This window comes from Lycorma delicatula, chromosome 4 (genome assembly GCF_047948215.1).
Source record: "Lycorma delicatula isolate Av1 chromosome 4, ASM4794821v1, whole genome shotgun sequence".
NCBI lineage: Eukaryota > Metazoa > Arthropoda > Insecta > Hemiptera > Fulgoridae > Lycorma > Lycorma delicatula.
Window position 1 is genome coordinate 183214120 of NC_134458.1, and position 17929 is coordinate 183232048.

The following is a 17929-nucleotide window of genomic DNA, read 5'->3' on the forward strand; positions in this document are numbered from 1 at the left end:
AACGCACAAGAGTGGCAACACCACCGCTTGCTCGTCGATCAAACACGACATCTGCACGTATCACATCGTATCCGCGCAGACGGAAATCTTATTCTGGCTTAAAGTGCGTTTCTTGAAGACACACGCATGCAGGGCTGTGCTCATTTATAAGTAGTTGAAGCTCAGGTAGGTGCGAGATACAACCATTAATATTCCATTGTATTATATTCTCCATTAACTTTATGAGCGTGGCTTACCCTTCGGCCATCCTTTTTTCTTTCTTGTAGTTGTACAACCTGAGTCAGTTAGCGACTTCACAGAACCGGAGTCACTCTCCTCACCTGTGACTAACATAGTCTCAAGGTTCGGCAGAGTTGCGCTGTGCATAGTTTAAAGCGATGAAAAGTAAAGCAAACATAATTACGTAAAACATTTACAGAAACTACTTGTTGAAAAGGCAAACAGTTCTTTTTTCCATTTTTTAGGGATAATTTTTTGTGATTTAAACACTAGATGAATTTAAATAAAGATTTTAGGGGATAATAATTAAAAGACTTTTCGTTAAGAATTTTTCTTTTTAATTCTGACTGAAGCTTCCTCCCGGTGAAGAATATTTCTGATACTCGGAGAAACCCCGGGTAGTACAACTTATATTATTACTTCTAGTAAGAATCTGTAGATCGCGCAGGTGTGGTGAAAAAGGACTCCTAAATATCAGATTGTTAAGCTCTAGATAGATATATCGAAAGCAAGTATCGATAATCGGTAATTTGCGTCATTGGTATAACTTATCAGTAGAGTTTCGCAATGTAAATATTTTTGTTATTCATTATGCTGTTAGTGCCAATTTTCCGTACTTTGGATTATATGAGTTCACTATTGTAATGTTTTTAGGATTATATATATTTGTACCACCAATTTATCTTACTTTAGAATGCGTGAACGTGATGTGTGAAGAAGTTGATGAATAATTTTTTATAACCTAACAACAAATTATGAAATAAATTATGTTTATATATATACCTTGTTCTCGTTAACAGATAATTCGTCGTACCAAGTTTTTTACAATATTTTTAAACACAAAATAGTTTTGTTTGTTATCACCAAGTACGCTGTGTTATAGTTTGCAAAATCATGAAAATTAATGAAAAGAATTTAGCTGCCTTTGCAACCTCTGCCACTCCGGTTGATCGAGAAGGATGGTTAGTTAAACGCGGTGAAGTTAATAAAGGATACCAGAAACGTTGGTTTGTTTTGAAAGGTAATCTTTTATTCTATTTCGAGAAACGAGGTGACAAAGAACCAGTTGGTGTTATTGTTTTGGAAGGATGTACTATAGGTAAGTTAAATTTTTTTGTGTTATATTCATATTTACCGTGACATTCAAAAAATATGCTGTGCTTTTTATTTGATAACTTTTTTTTTAATAACCTTCACAAACTGCTTAGCTTGACTGAATTTATTTCTGTTTTGAACCTGATCTGGCTTCACTGGATAAATTTACATAAATTGGCATTAATTTATGATTTCCCTTTCCCCCTTGATTCTTTAAGCGTGTCTGAAATAAAATTTAGAAATAATTTAAATGATGATACATTGGGTATAACAATCGAAGTTTGTTTTTTAATATAACACTACTAAAAAAATCCATGAAGAGTATTAGTGTTTCTAAAGCCCGTTATTTATTCCTTCACTAAAAAAAATGAAATGAAAGAAATCTTTTCAGTCATTTTTTTAAAAAATAAAGGTCAGTTACATACTTAGTTGGCTGGTTAAGTTAATCAGAAAGTATAAAAATAGTTTAAATAATTTACTATAATATCCTCTGACAAAACTGGAATAATTGAATGCATTAGTCAGATTGTCAATGGCTGAAAAAGTTTACAAAGTGGTAGTATTTTCTTTTTCTTTGAGCTTTTCATGATTTTGAGGTAGTGATACTATTGCCTAATTGATAACATTAACTATTTTTACAGTAATCAATACTGACTGTGTATACACATTTGCATTCATAAAAAATAGAATTATTTTTGTCGGCTGTTTAACCCATTTGTTTTCTGTTAGGCCTGAGATATAAACTACTGATATTTGTAGCAATATGATTTAAAAAAAAAATCAATATTAATCTAATTTTCACTGTCATTTTCCTGGAAAATAAGGAAAACCATGGGGAAATCATCATAGTAGCCTTACAAAATACAAGATGAATAATTAATTAAGAAGTGATTAAGTAGGCATTAAATCAAGGAAATAATATAAGAAATAAATTGTGAGTTAAATATTTGAAGATATCACAATAAATAAAATAGTTTTAAACTATCAACTTTTTAAATGATGAACTGAAACAAATTTATTAAATACAGAAATTAAAATGCCTTCAGTTGCTCTTGTACCTATCTGTAGTGACTCTCAACACTAATTGAAGGTGGCCATCTTCAGGAATTTATAAAAATGATATTTATTAAATCTATTTCATTTTGCCATTTAAGAAGTACATAATTTTCCTGGGCTTAAACATAGTGAATAAAATCAGTAAAAAATACATTATTATAACTTTGGGGTACAAAGTAATTAAAATTACTCAGTACATATTAAATAAGGTTGTTGAAAATTAAGCTTTATTTTATAATTTTTAATATTTTGTAAAAACTTTATGAGGTAGTTTTCTGATTAGGAATCAATTTTACAAATTTTAATTACTTCAGAAATTAATTGATAAAACTCAGTTTTTTCATACTTTAATATACCATATGCTTAGGATCAGGAAAACATAAGATCTAAATGTCGCAAAGCAGGTTTGGACAGCATGTGACTTGTGCAAGATCAAAGTCTATGGTGGGAAATCAGTACTCTAGTCAATTAGGGATCAGTTTTGAGAGATTACCTTTTCAGATACTAACCCTTCTGTGGAGAAAGGTTAATGGTAAAGTACCAAGGTATGGGAATACCAAACACATCTCATTGGATACTTGGCAGAATTTATATGTAAATGTAGATATAGTTGTTACATAGAAAGATTTCTGAGCATGTTCCTTGTTATTACTCATGTGTACGATGGAAAATCACCTCACAAAGTGCACCACCAGTCATCCTCAGTTGCTGACTCTGATGACTATTAAGGTTAGTTTATGATTTATTTTGCATTTCTGATTTCTAATTAATGTTGATCTTCATGTTTTCTATCGTTAAGATAGAAAAGAAAACATGAAGTGTTTTGTTTGATGTTCTGATGTATGTCAGTATGAAAAATTTTACGTAGATCAAGTAATTGCTCAATACTTAATTAAAAATTAATTAGTTTGAAAATCTCACTAATTAGATGGTTAGGTAATATTTTTTTCAAAATGCCATCCTGGATGGCATTATATAGTGTTTACTCATAGGATGAAATAATATGTTGTATAATATGAAAATAGTTTTAATTTAATGATTAATACAAATAAACATGGCAATGTTTTAATAATGAATTACTATTTTAAGCAACCTCCAGTTGCAAACTTCTTTTTATGTAACCAGACCATTTTCTTTATCAGTTGCACCAATTTTCATAATTTCTTATTTATTTTGTAGAATAAGTTTTTAGACAATATTCATGTAATTTTTTTTTATTTGAAATTGCATAGTCTACATAGAAAATCTGAATATATTATTTCTCATCATTTTGTACCTTTCTCTAGTTTTTGGATTATTATTTATACCCCGACGAATATATGACAGTGTCATTCTTGTGTTCAAAGTATTTTTATGCAATAAATAAAAAAAAAGTAATTTACAACACTATATATATATATTTGTAACAAATTTAATATAGTCTTTGCTACATTTGTATGAAATAAATTCTTTATGTTGTGTTGTGTTGTGTTGACAATCACAACAAGCTGGATTCTAGCTTTACGTTTGTTAAACAACATGTTTTTTTGTAAATGCTGAATTTTTTAAGTTTAAAAATGTAAAGCAACATAATTTTTTTAAAAATAATGTAAAAATAGATTGTAAAAATACAAGAAAAATTAAAAAAAATATTATTTAATTCTTAAACTTTTTGAAGTCAGCCAAAGTAAAGTGTGATTAACAACTTACTAATATGAAGCTTGTTTTAGAAGGTTGAAGTTGAAGAAGATTGAAAGAAAATCTTACAATTTTAGTGTGTATTATTGAAGTTGGTTTAATTTTTTTTCTAATTTTATTTTACTTTTATAAAAAGGAGTTCATTAATAAGCATAGCCTATTTTTACAGCCTAATAATTTGTTGCAAGTTTTTGAATTACCCCAAAGATGTAATATTTAGCTGTATTTTTGTCCATGGTGGTTAGAAAAATATAATTATTTTATAATATAAATTTTTGTAATGACAAACAAAATCAAATTTTATAAGAACTTTTTTTTTGTTATTAGGCAGACATGAATTTAGAATTTATTTTTAAATGTATGTTTGATCTTGATTATGTCTGTATTGAACAAAAAGATATTCAAATATGTAAAGATTTGTGATGATCCTTTTTTCAGTATTGGTGGATTTGTGGTTTTGTCTGTGAAATGGTTTCTATAAATCTTTATATGATTTTATAAATCTTTAAATTGTTTTTCATGAGTCTTAAGTATGTATATAATGTGATATATTTTTTGTTTTGTTTACCTTTTATTCATTTTGTGTTGGAATTTGTCAGTAAAAGTTTGATATTTTATATTCATTATCGTATAGTAATGAGTTTAAATCTGCCTCACTAATGTTGATTTTGTACTAATCTCTTTTAAGGAATTCTTTTTTATTCTGTTCATTTATTATTATAAATGTACATGTCCATATATAATAAGAAATTTATTTACAGCAATAAATTTTGACATAAAAATGATTATGTCAAAATTTTGTTATGATAATAAGTCTTTCATTACTTTTTGAATATTTAGTCAAACAGTTTCTGTGAATATTTTTAAACTCTTAATCAAATTTAATGACAATTCCCAAACATTCATAAGAAGGCTTGGTGAGAGCGCCTGTTAATAAATTTGAAGGGCTATCTGGGTTTTTCGAAGTGTACAATTAGTGTTGCCGAAATAATTTTTTAAAGGTATCTATTGTACTAAAAAACAGTCGTTTTTAATTTTTACAAATTCATAACATTTTTCTGTTAAGTTTTTGTTCTGTTTAGTTTTTAATAATAAAAATTTATGTTTTTCATAAATTTTATTACTTAAATTTTCTCAGAATTAAATTCTCTGTAAGTTTTGATAATAGAATTTATATATTTATTAGTCATTCGACAAAGTTATTGTACTTCAAACCTAAAAAAAAACATGTTTTTACTACCGAATTGTTCCAGTTTACTTTGTAAACTATAGGAGATATAGTTCTGGGACCTCTTTTATTCAATTTTTCAGGTCATAAAACAAGAAACTGATCATGTTTATTCCTTATATGACTTAAAAATTTCAGTACAATCACATTTCACCAGAAGGGCTGAAATGTAGGTGAAATATTTTGCTAATTGTAACTTGATAAGAAAGAGTTTTAGTGCATAAGATTGTCGTATGAACTTTTTTCCTTATTTCAAGATTTAAAATCAGTTTATCTCTGTTATTTCCCTTTCTTTATGAATCACCTGTGTTATACATACAGTGGCTGTTATCAAAGTGTGAAATTTAATTAGCTATTAAGCTCGCTTTCGTTATAATTTAATTTAATTTCTTTCATTTTATTTGATTTTTTTAACGATTCTGCTCATCATCACCTTTGTTGGTATATTATTTATTTTAATTTCATTTATCATAAGTACGATTAATCGCAAGAAAGGGCCTGTGAATGTTATTCACCTGTGTGTATTTACATATGTTTTTTTCTCAAATAAAGTCAAATGTAGAATTTTATTCAGATGTGTTTCTTTTTTGAAGATCAAACATGGACATTACTATATATAACTTCTTTGGTTTTAATTGAACATTAAATAGTTATGTTTAAAAAAATGTATTGTAATTTAATGACATAACATTTTAGGCATAATAGTATAATTTTAACATTTTAAAAAACATAGTCTGTTTTTAACAAAAAGAAGTTATAAATGTTTTTAATTTATTTAATGAAAATTTTTTTGGTGAATAAATAGGCTAATTTAAAAAAAAGGCGCTACAGGTTCTTTGTAAAGCCTTTACAAAGGTTTACAGGTTCTTTGACAATCATTACAGTTTTGTTGTATAACTGAAAGTAAACTAAGTTGTTAATAACACAGGAAACATTAACCATTCATTACTGTAACAGGAAATTAATTAAAAAGAATGGATATAAAATATACTGTTAAAAAGTAGACATTGTTATATTATCTACTAACATGTATGTGTATAAAATTGATAAGTCATTATATTTTATAACAGACAAAAAGTCAAATAAATATTTTATAATAATAATAATAAAAAATACCTTTTTTAAATCTTTATTACCCAAATAATAAATGATTAATTTAATCTGTAAATTGTGGTGATTACTGATATTATATACATTATGCTAAATATATCACCTAACTGATAGAAAAATGCTGCTTTATGAAATATATAAAAAAAAATTGTGCCATTATAAATTAACTAATCGTCATTTTAAAATATTAATTAAACATAGCCCACCATCTAGTGGTTAACTAATCATTAAAAATCCTTTGTTTAATAGCTGATTTTTGAAGTCGAAGGTTCTGAGGCAAATCCTTATAAAAGTTAGTTGCTTTTATTTGGATTTCGGTACGGTAAAGTGGATACCATTGTACTTTGGTGGTTGGGGTTCAATTAACCATACGTCTGAGGAATGGTAATGGTTGGCCTGAGTCTGTGCAAGACTACACCTCATTTACATATCGATGCCATCATCTCACTGGGCCGTGGAGGTTTGCATATTGTGCACTAGTTGAACAGATTGCAAGGTTCATGTTACAAAAAAATAAATAAAAGTGAACAAAAAGAATAATTGAAAGTACATAAGGTTTAAAAAATTGTGTATAGATATCATGTAAAAAAAGATGTAAAATTAATAATCAGAAGTATTGATGTAAAGGACTTTGTCATTATGAAATATTTATTTATCTGCGATACTTATGAAAAAAGTTTAAGAACTGTTTACTGGTACAAGAGTGTAGTCAGGTAGTTATACAACATATTCCATCTTTGCATCTTAGTATATTTGCAAAATCTACAAAGATTTTTTTTTAATAGTTTTTGCATTTTTATTTTGTGTGCGTTTGTTTTAATGAAGATTTGAAAGTAGGTTAATAATTAAAAATAATTCTGCAAGCGTAGTAAACATTAGAATTATTAGTAAATAATCATTTTATTTATACTTTGAAAACCTAAAATAGATTAATTATGGTATGTTAATACGTGAATATATAGGATCGAACGATGGGAAGAACGTTCCTACGTAAGTTTTAGAAGAATTGGTACCCAAGGACACTGTACTTACCCACCGGGTTGGTCTAGTGGTTAATGCGTCTTCCCAAATCAGCTGATTTGGAAGTCGAAAGTTACAGCGTTCAAGTCCTAGTAAAGCCAGATATTTTTACATGGATTTGAATACTAGATTGTGGATACCGGTGTTCTTTGGTGGTTGGGTTTCAATTAACCACACATCTCAGGAATGGTCGAACTGAGAATGTACAAGACTAACACTTCATTTACACTCATACATATCATCCTCATTCATCCTCTGAAGAATTATCTAAACGGTAGTTACCGGAGGCTAAACAGGAAAAAGAAGAAGGTACCCAAGGACACTGTACTAGCGCTAGTTTTGCTATGTGTGTTGAGGTGCACGACCTGAACAAAAAATAGTTTCCGGGCAGACCCTCAAAAAAAATCTCTTGCTCCTTTAGCTTCGATAAAATACCGCCTCTCCAACTGCATACTAGAAGATACCGGCACGGAATTTTATATGTACTCACGACTATTCGATTCCCATTGAGGTATTCCATTTTAATTCAGCAAATGATAATTCATCACTATTTTTGATTTTGATGATGTTTGGTATATGATAACTACCCACCTTGTAGTTGCCAAAAAATATTTTTTTATATTTAAAAAAAATTTTTTTCTAGAGTAATAGATTATTTTCTAACTCGCCAACAGGTAAAAACAGCAATTTTTGTCACTTTTTCCATGAGCTGTAGCATTCTTATTTTAAATCGTCACAGGATCAAAAAGCGTTTTTTGTAAAGAATAAAGATGGAACTTCATCTTACTGTACTCAAAATTCATTTTGTTACATAACCAAACTTTGTAATGTTTACTGAAGTTATGTTTACAAATTGTTTTTTTTTTTTTTCAAATTTTAGGCCCAAAATAAATAACGAAAGGCTTAGGGTAACAGGCCTGCTTTTTTACCTTTTAACACTTAGGTACTAGTAGTACTTATAAAAAAAAATTGGACTATTACCGAGTGTCCTTCATTAAATAAAATGGCCCCCAAATGGTACGATTTTGAAAATGTCTTATTTTTGGGGCCCAAAAACCACATGTGGGACAGGTGGTAAAAATCTGAAATGTTTACAGCAAGTTCTTTTTATGTACTTTAAAGCCATATAAAATTTTTTTTGTTACTCAAAGGGGTTGATGAATAATGAAGACAACAAAACCGCTAAAAACACCTTTTCTTCTAACCGTAAACAGCGTATCCAAAAATACTGCATGTTATTTATTTTTTTCAGATTAAAAAATTTACATCTAAACTCATTAGAATTAATAAATTGATAACTAATAAATAGTCAATTACAAAATGATAAACAATTCATATACATTAACAAGTTGTTCAATTCACTTTTACTTTTTTTTACTCCTGCTAATGGAAGCTGTGAATAAATCTTGTACTTTTTGATAAAACTTAACTAACTAACTTAGTGCTCCTGCCATTTTTTTTTTTTGTTGAGTAGAACTGATAAAGTTCTCATTCATCTTTGGTGTAATGTTGTGCTCTCTTCCAGTAGTTGATAGAAAAAGCTCTGAAAGCGTGAGAATCTTTAAAATATTTTCCACTTGAACCCATGTTTGATTATCCCTCAATGATTTCTTGAATGAAGTATCAGGACCCTGCAGATGGAAAAATTGTATTCAATATTCCTATTCATTTTCATGTATTTTGACTTCAATGACTTCGCCTAACCACCACTTGTCATTGTATACGCAGCAGACATAATTTTTACAATTTGGGTTTGATAAACCAATAAATCAATCAGAAACACTAATGTCCTTGTGTACTGATACTAATGTAAATGTTTCTGATTCAGAGGTCGCCCGGACTTTCAGAATATATTTCTGACTTGTAGGAACATAACTGTGAAAGGTTCTTGCTTATGGGACTGTTGTGATTACCTGATAACAAGAACTGAGGTATTCTTTAGTCTCTTGAACATCTTTATTAGAGCTGAAAATAAATATTATATTTTTAATATTGTCTACAATAATAATTAGTACATTGCAGAAGGTGTAACAATTTGATTGTTGACTGTCCTTTGAAGGCTTGCTTTAGTCACAGTCCATTTTACAGTTCCACCAATACCATTACATGTGTCTTTTTGATGGTATGAGGCAAAAAAAAATGCCATTCAACTGCAATTTCAAAATCAACTTGATGGTAGCACAAATTTATGAATTTTTTCTTTTGTTTTTATACTGGGCTGAGGAGCTATCAGAAAAATAAATAATTATTTATAGTGTTTTTACTTTATTTATAACTTGCTTTTGGAAGCAGAAGAACAATGTAGTATTGTGCTTCAAGTACTCACTAATCACACAGTAACTTGGCTTGTAATTTTCCTTCTTTTTAAAAATATATTAGAATTGGATGTACTGTGGCATACGTTTTTGACCAGTGATATGACTGGTCTTCATCCTCTATCACAAAAGGAAAATTTTGAGAGAAGTCTCTCATTACAATACATTCACCCTCCAACAAGTTTTCCTTTTTAATGTTGAGAAATTTTGTTTTTTTCCTGTTTAGCCTACGGCAATCACCCATCAGGTTTTACTTCAGAGGAAGAATGAGGATGATATGTGTGATTGTAAGTGAAGTATATTATTGTACAGTCTCAGGTCGAACATTTCTGTAATGTGTGGTTAATTGAAACCTAACCACCAAAGAACACCAGTATCCACAATCTAAAAAAGTATCAATTATTGAATAAAAAAAGTATCTAAAATTATTGATCTAAAAAAGTATCAATTCTGTATAAAACCTTTACTAGGTGAATGTTGGAACTCTCGACTTTGAAATCAGCTGATTTGTTTAGACACATTCACCACTAAACTAACCCAGTGGGTAATGTTGAGGAAATTAGCTTGTTTCTTTGCATCAAAATAATGCCTTTTCAGAGTATTTCAATTTTCAGTAAGTTTATCTAAGTACTCTTGAAATGGAAGAATTTGAGTAGTTAGTTTACAACGGTCAACAGAAACCCGTGTTTGAAAATAATATCAAAATCATCCCAGCTCTTTTGCAGTAATCTGAGCACTTCATTAGTGCCTGGACATTTTTCACACTGTGACAGCATGCACGTTTCATTTTCTATATCACATACCGTGGTTGAAAGGAGAATTTTATTATCAAATTTCATTTTTAGAGCAGATAACATGAGTTTACATTTTGGTGGGCGACACACAAAAACAGAGTGAGTACCTGACCCACCAGTCAGAACACAAAATTCAGAATCATAAAATTTTTAATCATTTAGAAATTTATTTAAATCATAAATTTTGTAAAACCAATTTTTAAATTATGTTGTTCTTCGAAAGCTGTGTACAATTCTTTTAAGTTATATGATAAACCTTTTTTGAATATTAATTTTCTTCTCGTCAGCTTGTCTTACCGAGACACAATCCTTCTTACCTGGCATCATTCGGCTGTGCTCATCATTCTGGTAAAAATCTTTAATAACATCTTTAAAAACATTTAATAACATTTTTTTCATCAATTACGTGACTGGGTTTCTTTTTGCCGATTTGTGGCAAAATTCTACTTGTTTTTACTACGAGGGCAGTTCGGAAAGTAACCTCCGTTTGCTTACTACGCGTGAAGGAGTGCGGGTAGCACTACCGTCTTTGTACAGATGTGCGCGGGAATCCGGTCGGCATCCAGCCGTGGCAGTAGCAAAGTCGTGCGATCGCCCGTTGATTTTGTGTGGCTTGTTAAAATGTGCGCTGCAATAGAAAATCCCGCGAAGTGTGAAGTGCGCGTTGTTATAAGATTTCTCACGGAAAAACAGTATTCAGCGGCAAACATTCATCGGGAACTTTGCCCTGTGTAAGGTTCAAAGATTATAAGCGAAGGAGTTGTACGCGATTGGGTTCGTTCACTCAAAAGTGGATGAAGAAACGTGCATGACGAAGAAAGAAGTGGCCGACCATCTGTGGTCAATCATGAACTGGTTCAAAAGATTGATGCTAAAGTGCGTGAAAATTGAAATCGACATTTTACCATCTCGGAGCTTTCCAATGAAATCCAGAAAATTCGCAGGACTGTTTTGTTCGAGGTAGTGAAAAAAGTTAGGCTACCGTAAGTAAGGAACAGGCGGGAGATATTTTTGCAACTGGGATTTCTAAGTTAGTGACAAGGTACAATAAGTGCATAAATTTAAATGCATATTATGTTGAAAAGTAAAGGAAAGATGTAGTTTTAAGATGGATATAATAAAATGTGTTTACCTACAATTGTGTTTTATTTATAACCAAACGGAGGTTACTTTCCGAACGGCCCTCGTTGTTTGGATTGACAGGCCAAATACTGACTAACACTAAATTTATTTTGGATTTTTTGAATACTCCAGCTGCTAGGTAATAAACTTAAAATATTAATTTTTTCCTGGGTTGATGGAACTGTTTCCATTTTATCCTTTATTTTAATGATTAATTCTTCATATTCCCTACCTAAATCAGCATTATTTTGTGGCACTAAACTGGTTTCTTCTGTAGAAATATTTAAATCAAAGGAATAGTTTATTTTGCTGGTAACTAACTTGGCTACTTTTGTAATTTTATTTTTTAAAATTGGTTCCTTTGCACTGATCGATAATGTTTGAAAATGAACGGGAGAAATGTCAAGTGCTGAACAAGCTTTATTCGCCGACTCGACTATAACACATAGAAGCTCAAATATATCTTGACATTCCGGTTTTCTTTCTGTATCATCTTGTGGTTTTTGTATTTTTTTAAGCATTTTATACAGAGTGCTGTGCCTGGAATTAGTTTCAAGTATGGATTGCTTGTTGAAAGTGTCATATAGGTTAACATATACCATATATCATCAAAATAAAAAATAGTAATGCAATAACATTTTTGAAAATTTGTTGTAGTAGTAATACCCCCATTGTGTCTCTCTAAGAAAGAAAGGATGAATAAGAAAAGTTAAAATTAAATTAAGGGATACAGTATGGCTTGGTTTTGTCATGTACTTTTGTAAATAAAATAACTGATCTGTATATTTGAGTTTTTTTTTAGAATTAGCTGAAGATGAAGAACAATTTAGTTTTAAAATTGTTTTCCACGGGCCTGGAAATAGAAGTTATACACTTGGAGCAGATTCTCAGGAAGCGATGGAGCAGTGGATGAAAGCTCTTGCCTGTGCTAGTTATGATTATATGAAATTAATGGTCGCTGAGTTACAGAGACAGTTAGATGAAATGGAAGGTATGTTAAACATTACAGAATTTTTTTTTGTTTTTTCCCCTTTAACTTTGTTTTAAAATTTTTTATAGTTAGTCACTTAAAAACAAATAAAATTGAGTGTTAGTATAAAATAATTCATAAATATTGAGCTACAAAAGAAGCAGTGCTTCAGATATCAAAACTATAACTATAACCCCTGATGTACTCTTTAAGACTTTGGGAGTTGGCATCCCCACCACCCTAGCCTGTGCAGCTTTTCTTCATACTATACACCAAGCTGCTGAACGCTTTATGCCATACACGTACCCTGCACCAAGAACATTATGCAAAATACAATATATATATATATATATACCCTCACACAGTAACACAACATCTTGCATTTAGTGTGGTACCTTGAGAGAAATGCCCTAATTTCTGCTGAAGAGTATGTTTCCTCCAACGTAGATTGTCTATTGATCATTTAGTTGCCCTGGAATCTGTTATTCAAAACGCCTTCCTATTTCGCCAAAGCCTGGTTATTTTTTTTTTTTTTTATGCAAAAGATGTATGTAATGGCTTGAAGGAGAGGAAATATACTGCTTGAATGGGGTATATAAGGGGATTTCCTTGCATTTATCAGGGGTTTCCTTAATAATCAATCCTTTCAAATTTGAGTTGGAATGACAGTATTTGAGAAAACGGAATACCATACGTAAGTGTCCAGGTCTGTTAACTTGTTTAACATAGCCCTAAATGGTATAACAAACTGCATGTGAAAACCTGTAATGTAATCATTATTTGTAGATGATTTTTCAATTTATCTTGCTTGTAGAATGTAAGCTACTGCCAAGAGACTGCTCCAAAACACAGTAACCCTTTTGGAATTGTGTAAAATAATTCTATCTACCTTTTCCCTGGAGAAGACAAAACACATTTGCTTTTCCCCTTGAGGGAACATGTTGACCCTCAACTGTTTTTATGTGGTGAACCAATTAAACCATGCATGAAGGTTAGATTTTTTGGATTATGTTTTGACCAACAATGACATCAGTAAAACATTTAAAGGAGCTGAAGGTAAAATGTCTAAAAATGCTGGACATGCTGAGAGTTCTATCTATCTAATACTGATTGGGGAGCTGATCGAGTATGCATGTTGTGCTTCTACTGAGCTCTGGTCTGTCCCTATTTAGACTATGGCTGCGTGGCTTATTCATCCGCAAGGACCATCACTCCACTGTGCTATAGGTGCATTTCGTTCAAGCCCCACGGTAGGTCTATTATGGGCTGTGGTGAGCCATCTCTTTGGTATAGACGAAACCAAATGATCTGATTCAACTTTTGATGCAATTTTCTCCAACCAGCATGTTAATCGATGTTAGAAATGGCCAAGATCTACTGCCTTGCTAGACATCAGAACTTATTGCTTTTTCATATCTATAAATATACAATTACGTACAGTTTGTTATGGTTACTCAAAATTATTATCCCCTTGGCGGCCTTATTTGATAAATTATTGCTTTAGTCTTTGTCAATATCAAAAAATTACACAAATCTGGTTATCTTGCAAGAAAAATCATTATAATTTTGTAAATAGCGAGAATCTTGATGCTATAGTTTATACAATAGCTCTATAGAACATGTTCTATTGCCAAAGCAGAACAAACAGAATTATCGTGTTTGGCCTTCTGAGCATTGTCAGTGTTTTCATCTTGGAGCTGTATGCTATTAATAAGGGCTTAAATATAATAAGCCAACATTTTGACATGTACTTGTTTGCTCAGATTCCATGAGTGCTTTACTGGTGATTAGTGACGTGTACTCTAGACACCTTATTGTCTGTGAGATTCAGTGAGTTATTTTGCAAATGGCTCGACGTAATACAACTGTGATCTTCTGCTGGATCCCCAGCCATATTTTAATTTCAGGTAATGAGCGCACTGATAGTGTGGCAAAAGAGGCTTGTTTGCAGCCTCTTGTCACTAGTTGTGTTGTTTTGAACAATCTTGTTTGTTTTCTGAGAGGGTGGTTCGTGATGAGTGGCAGAGTGAGTGGAATGCTACCATGAACAATAAACTTTGTCCAGTTAAAAACACTGCATCATGGAGCTCTTCATGCAGGAATAACCGTCAAGAGGAGGTTATTATTTGCCGTTTGAAAATAGGGCACACTGCCCACTCATGGACATCTCATGACTCAGATCGATGCACCTGTCTGTGTTTGCTGCAACTGCTAACTAACGGTACACCACATCCTTGTGAACTGTGTCTGTTATACAGCATTACGTCAAAAATTTAAATTAGGAGCTAATATCCTAAATATTTTAGGGAACAATTTGGCGATCTTATCAAATTTCATGCTATTTCTTACGGTTGTACATCTGTCTTCTTATGTTTGATTATTACTATAATGTGATTGTTATTATAATTACATCTATGCTATATTGTATGTGATCTATCTTACGTTTGCCATTGATGAAACTGTAGGAATTGACAAAGAATGCGTAAGGCAAATTTTACATGACAATATTAACATGCAAAAAGTGTGCACAAAAATGGTGTCAAAAATTCTCACAATTGAACAAAAAGAAGCTCGTGAAAATATTTGTTATGACACTTCGAATGCCATTGAAAATGGCCCAAACTTTTTGGAAAGAGTTATAACATGTGATGAATCTTGATTTTTCACTTATGATCTAGAAACTAAGCATCAGTGCATTGGAAGGCATGAACGAATCAAAATTCAAAGCAATGATGATTGTTTTCTTCAAGATTCATGGGATTGTGTACTTTCACTGGGTTCCTGAAGGTCAAACTATTAATCAACATTTCTACCTTCAGGACCTTGCTCAACTCCATGTAAAAATAAGAAAAAACAATCCGTATTGTGGAAAAACAAGTCATCAGTTCTTCATCAGGACAACGCACTAGCTCACACTGTATTGTCTGTCAAGACATTTCTTTCTTTTTCCTGTTAGCTTCCAGGAATTACCATTCATGTATTACTTCAGAGGATGAATGAGGATGATGTGTATGATGTAAATGAAGTGTAGTCTTGTGCAGTCTTAGTTCGACCATTCCTGGGATGTGTGAGTATTGAAACCCAACCACCAAAGAACACCAGTATCCATGGTCAAGACATTTGTATCCAAATGTCAAGACATTTCTAGTCAAGTATAACATCCCAGTGTTAGACCATCCACCTTATTTGCTTGACTTAGCACCATATGACTTTTATCTGTTCCTCAAGGTCAGATCTGCATTAAAAGGAACAAGATTTCAGACCATTGAAGTATTGAAAGAAAAAGCGGCATGCGTTATGAAAGAACTCGCAGAAGAAGACTTCCAACACTGTTTCAAACAATGGAAAATTCGCATGGAGTGTTGTAGGGATGGCGGAGAGGTGTGTATTGAAGGGGATAATAACTAAATATGTATAAATTTAAAATAAAATATTTTACAGCATTAGTCTTGTTATTTAATAGCCACACCTTGTAGATCCTTTAAAACTAGATTTCTTGAACATTACAGAAATTAAAAAAATAATAAATTAGGTTTATCTAATATGGCAGACCGTCTAGTAAACAATAATCCATCTAGTATTTCTGATATTAACACAAACTTGGAAATATTAGAAGTCAATAAAGGTGACTAAAAATTAAGTACATTAGAAAATATTACATAAATAAATACAAACAAAATTTTAATTTGATGAACCATCAGACAGTGTTTGACAGAGATGGCCTTATAAAAACTGATACAGATAGCAGCCCTCATGTAAATTGATGATTTTCATTATTTTAGTATTTTTATTTTTAAATGTTTATTATGCAATGGTGGATTTATTTTAATCATGAGTGAGGATGTGGAATTCCATGAAAGCACTTTCATGAAAAATGAATGTAATATATGTCTTATCTATAATCTGTAATAGGTGGTTTATTTAGTAGAATTTAAATGTATTTCTTTAATTATGATAAGCCCTGTAGTGCTTTGGATTAGTGATAAATTATGAATTTATTATTGTTATTGAATTATTATTTCTTAAAGATTAAATTAATACATACATCATCAAAAATTACGCAAATTAGCTATTAACAACCAGTTTTCCTATCTTTAATTATTCCTTCCTTAATTAGCAAATTATTTATTAAAAAGCTTGTAACCTTTAGAAGTAGGAATTATGTAATCAGAACTAATCCTACAACGTGAGTTTTACGTACATGTGTGCTCTAAGACTGAAACTAGAACCTTAGACAACCTTTAAAGAGGTTCTTAGTCCTCTAAACATTACCTAAAACTTTTGTGTGAAACAATTTTTGATATGATCAGCTAAACATGTGAAATTTTTTTCACATGCAACCATTGTCATATTGAGTAAATATGAAGTTTTTCTTAACTTTAGGGTGGAAATCTTTTTTATCCCCTACTTAGCACTGGTGAAATCTACATCCACCTTTCCATGTGCTAAAAGGAATTTTTTTCCTTATTTTATGGACAAGAGGTCTTTGATAGTTAAGGAGAATTGCAGCATATGGCAGTACTAGAATTGATATAATAGTTACCAATTTTTACATGATTAATTGATTTTTGAAAGGCTTAAAATATAGCTGAACACTATATTGTAGCAGCTCTGAACATCAAGAATCAACCATTTATTTTTACTTTTGATTCCGTTACTTCAAACATGATTGACAACAGATAAGCTCGAAAGATGAATCATACACTGGAAATCCAAACAACACAACATCAGTACTTGTTGAAAAGTCCATGATTTGGAACCTATTTGTTTTGGATTGTTGAATAAAGTTATGTGTTATTGAAGACATAATGAAATTCTCAATTAAATGTGTTCACGTCTTACATGAACATTTGTATATGACAAAGCTATCAAGAAGATAGTGCCACATCTGCTGATAATCAAAATCACAGTTGTAAGGCCCTTGTATTATTGCTTACAGTTATATATTTTTTGAGGTGTTTAAATCTGCATAATTTAGCCATTAATGAAATCTAGATTCATTATATTTACAAGAAAAAAAAAGAGCAGTCAAAAGAATGAGTAAAAGCTCATGAAGGTGATCCATAGATGGCAAAAATCAGTGCATCAGCAGGAAAGGTTATGATAAAGATTACTATTAATTGTCGTAAAAAAGGAAAAAAATTTACAGAATATTATATAACATTATTAGATTTTAATTGAATGATGAAATCAATTGAAAGCAACCACATTTAACAAAGAAAAAATTGCTTTTTCATTATGAAATTTACCAGCTCACATAACAGCTGTCAAACAAGCAAAATTACATGAATTTTACAATAGATTGCTTCCACATTTGCTATAG

General features: G+C 30.9%; 1 protein-coding gene across 1 annotated transcript in view; it reads left to right on the forward strand.

Annotated features, from left to right (window-relative positions):
* The first annotated feature begins 751 nt into the window (after positions 1 to 751).
* IPIP (Inositol phosphatase interacting protein) overlaps positions 752 to 17929 on the forward strand; it is a 29566-nt gene continuing 12388 nt past the window's right edge. Inside the window, exons 1-2 of the mRNA XM_075364827.1 lie at positions 752 to 1318; positions 12439 to 12627. Of these exons, the coding sequence (XP_075220942.1) occupies positions 1114 to 1318; positions 12439 to 12627 (394 nt within the window). The 5' untranslated portion in view covers positions 752 to 1113. The remainder of the gene's footprint in view (positions 1319 to 12438; positions 12628 to 17929) is intronic.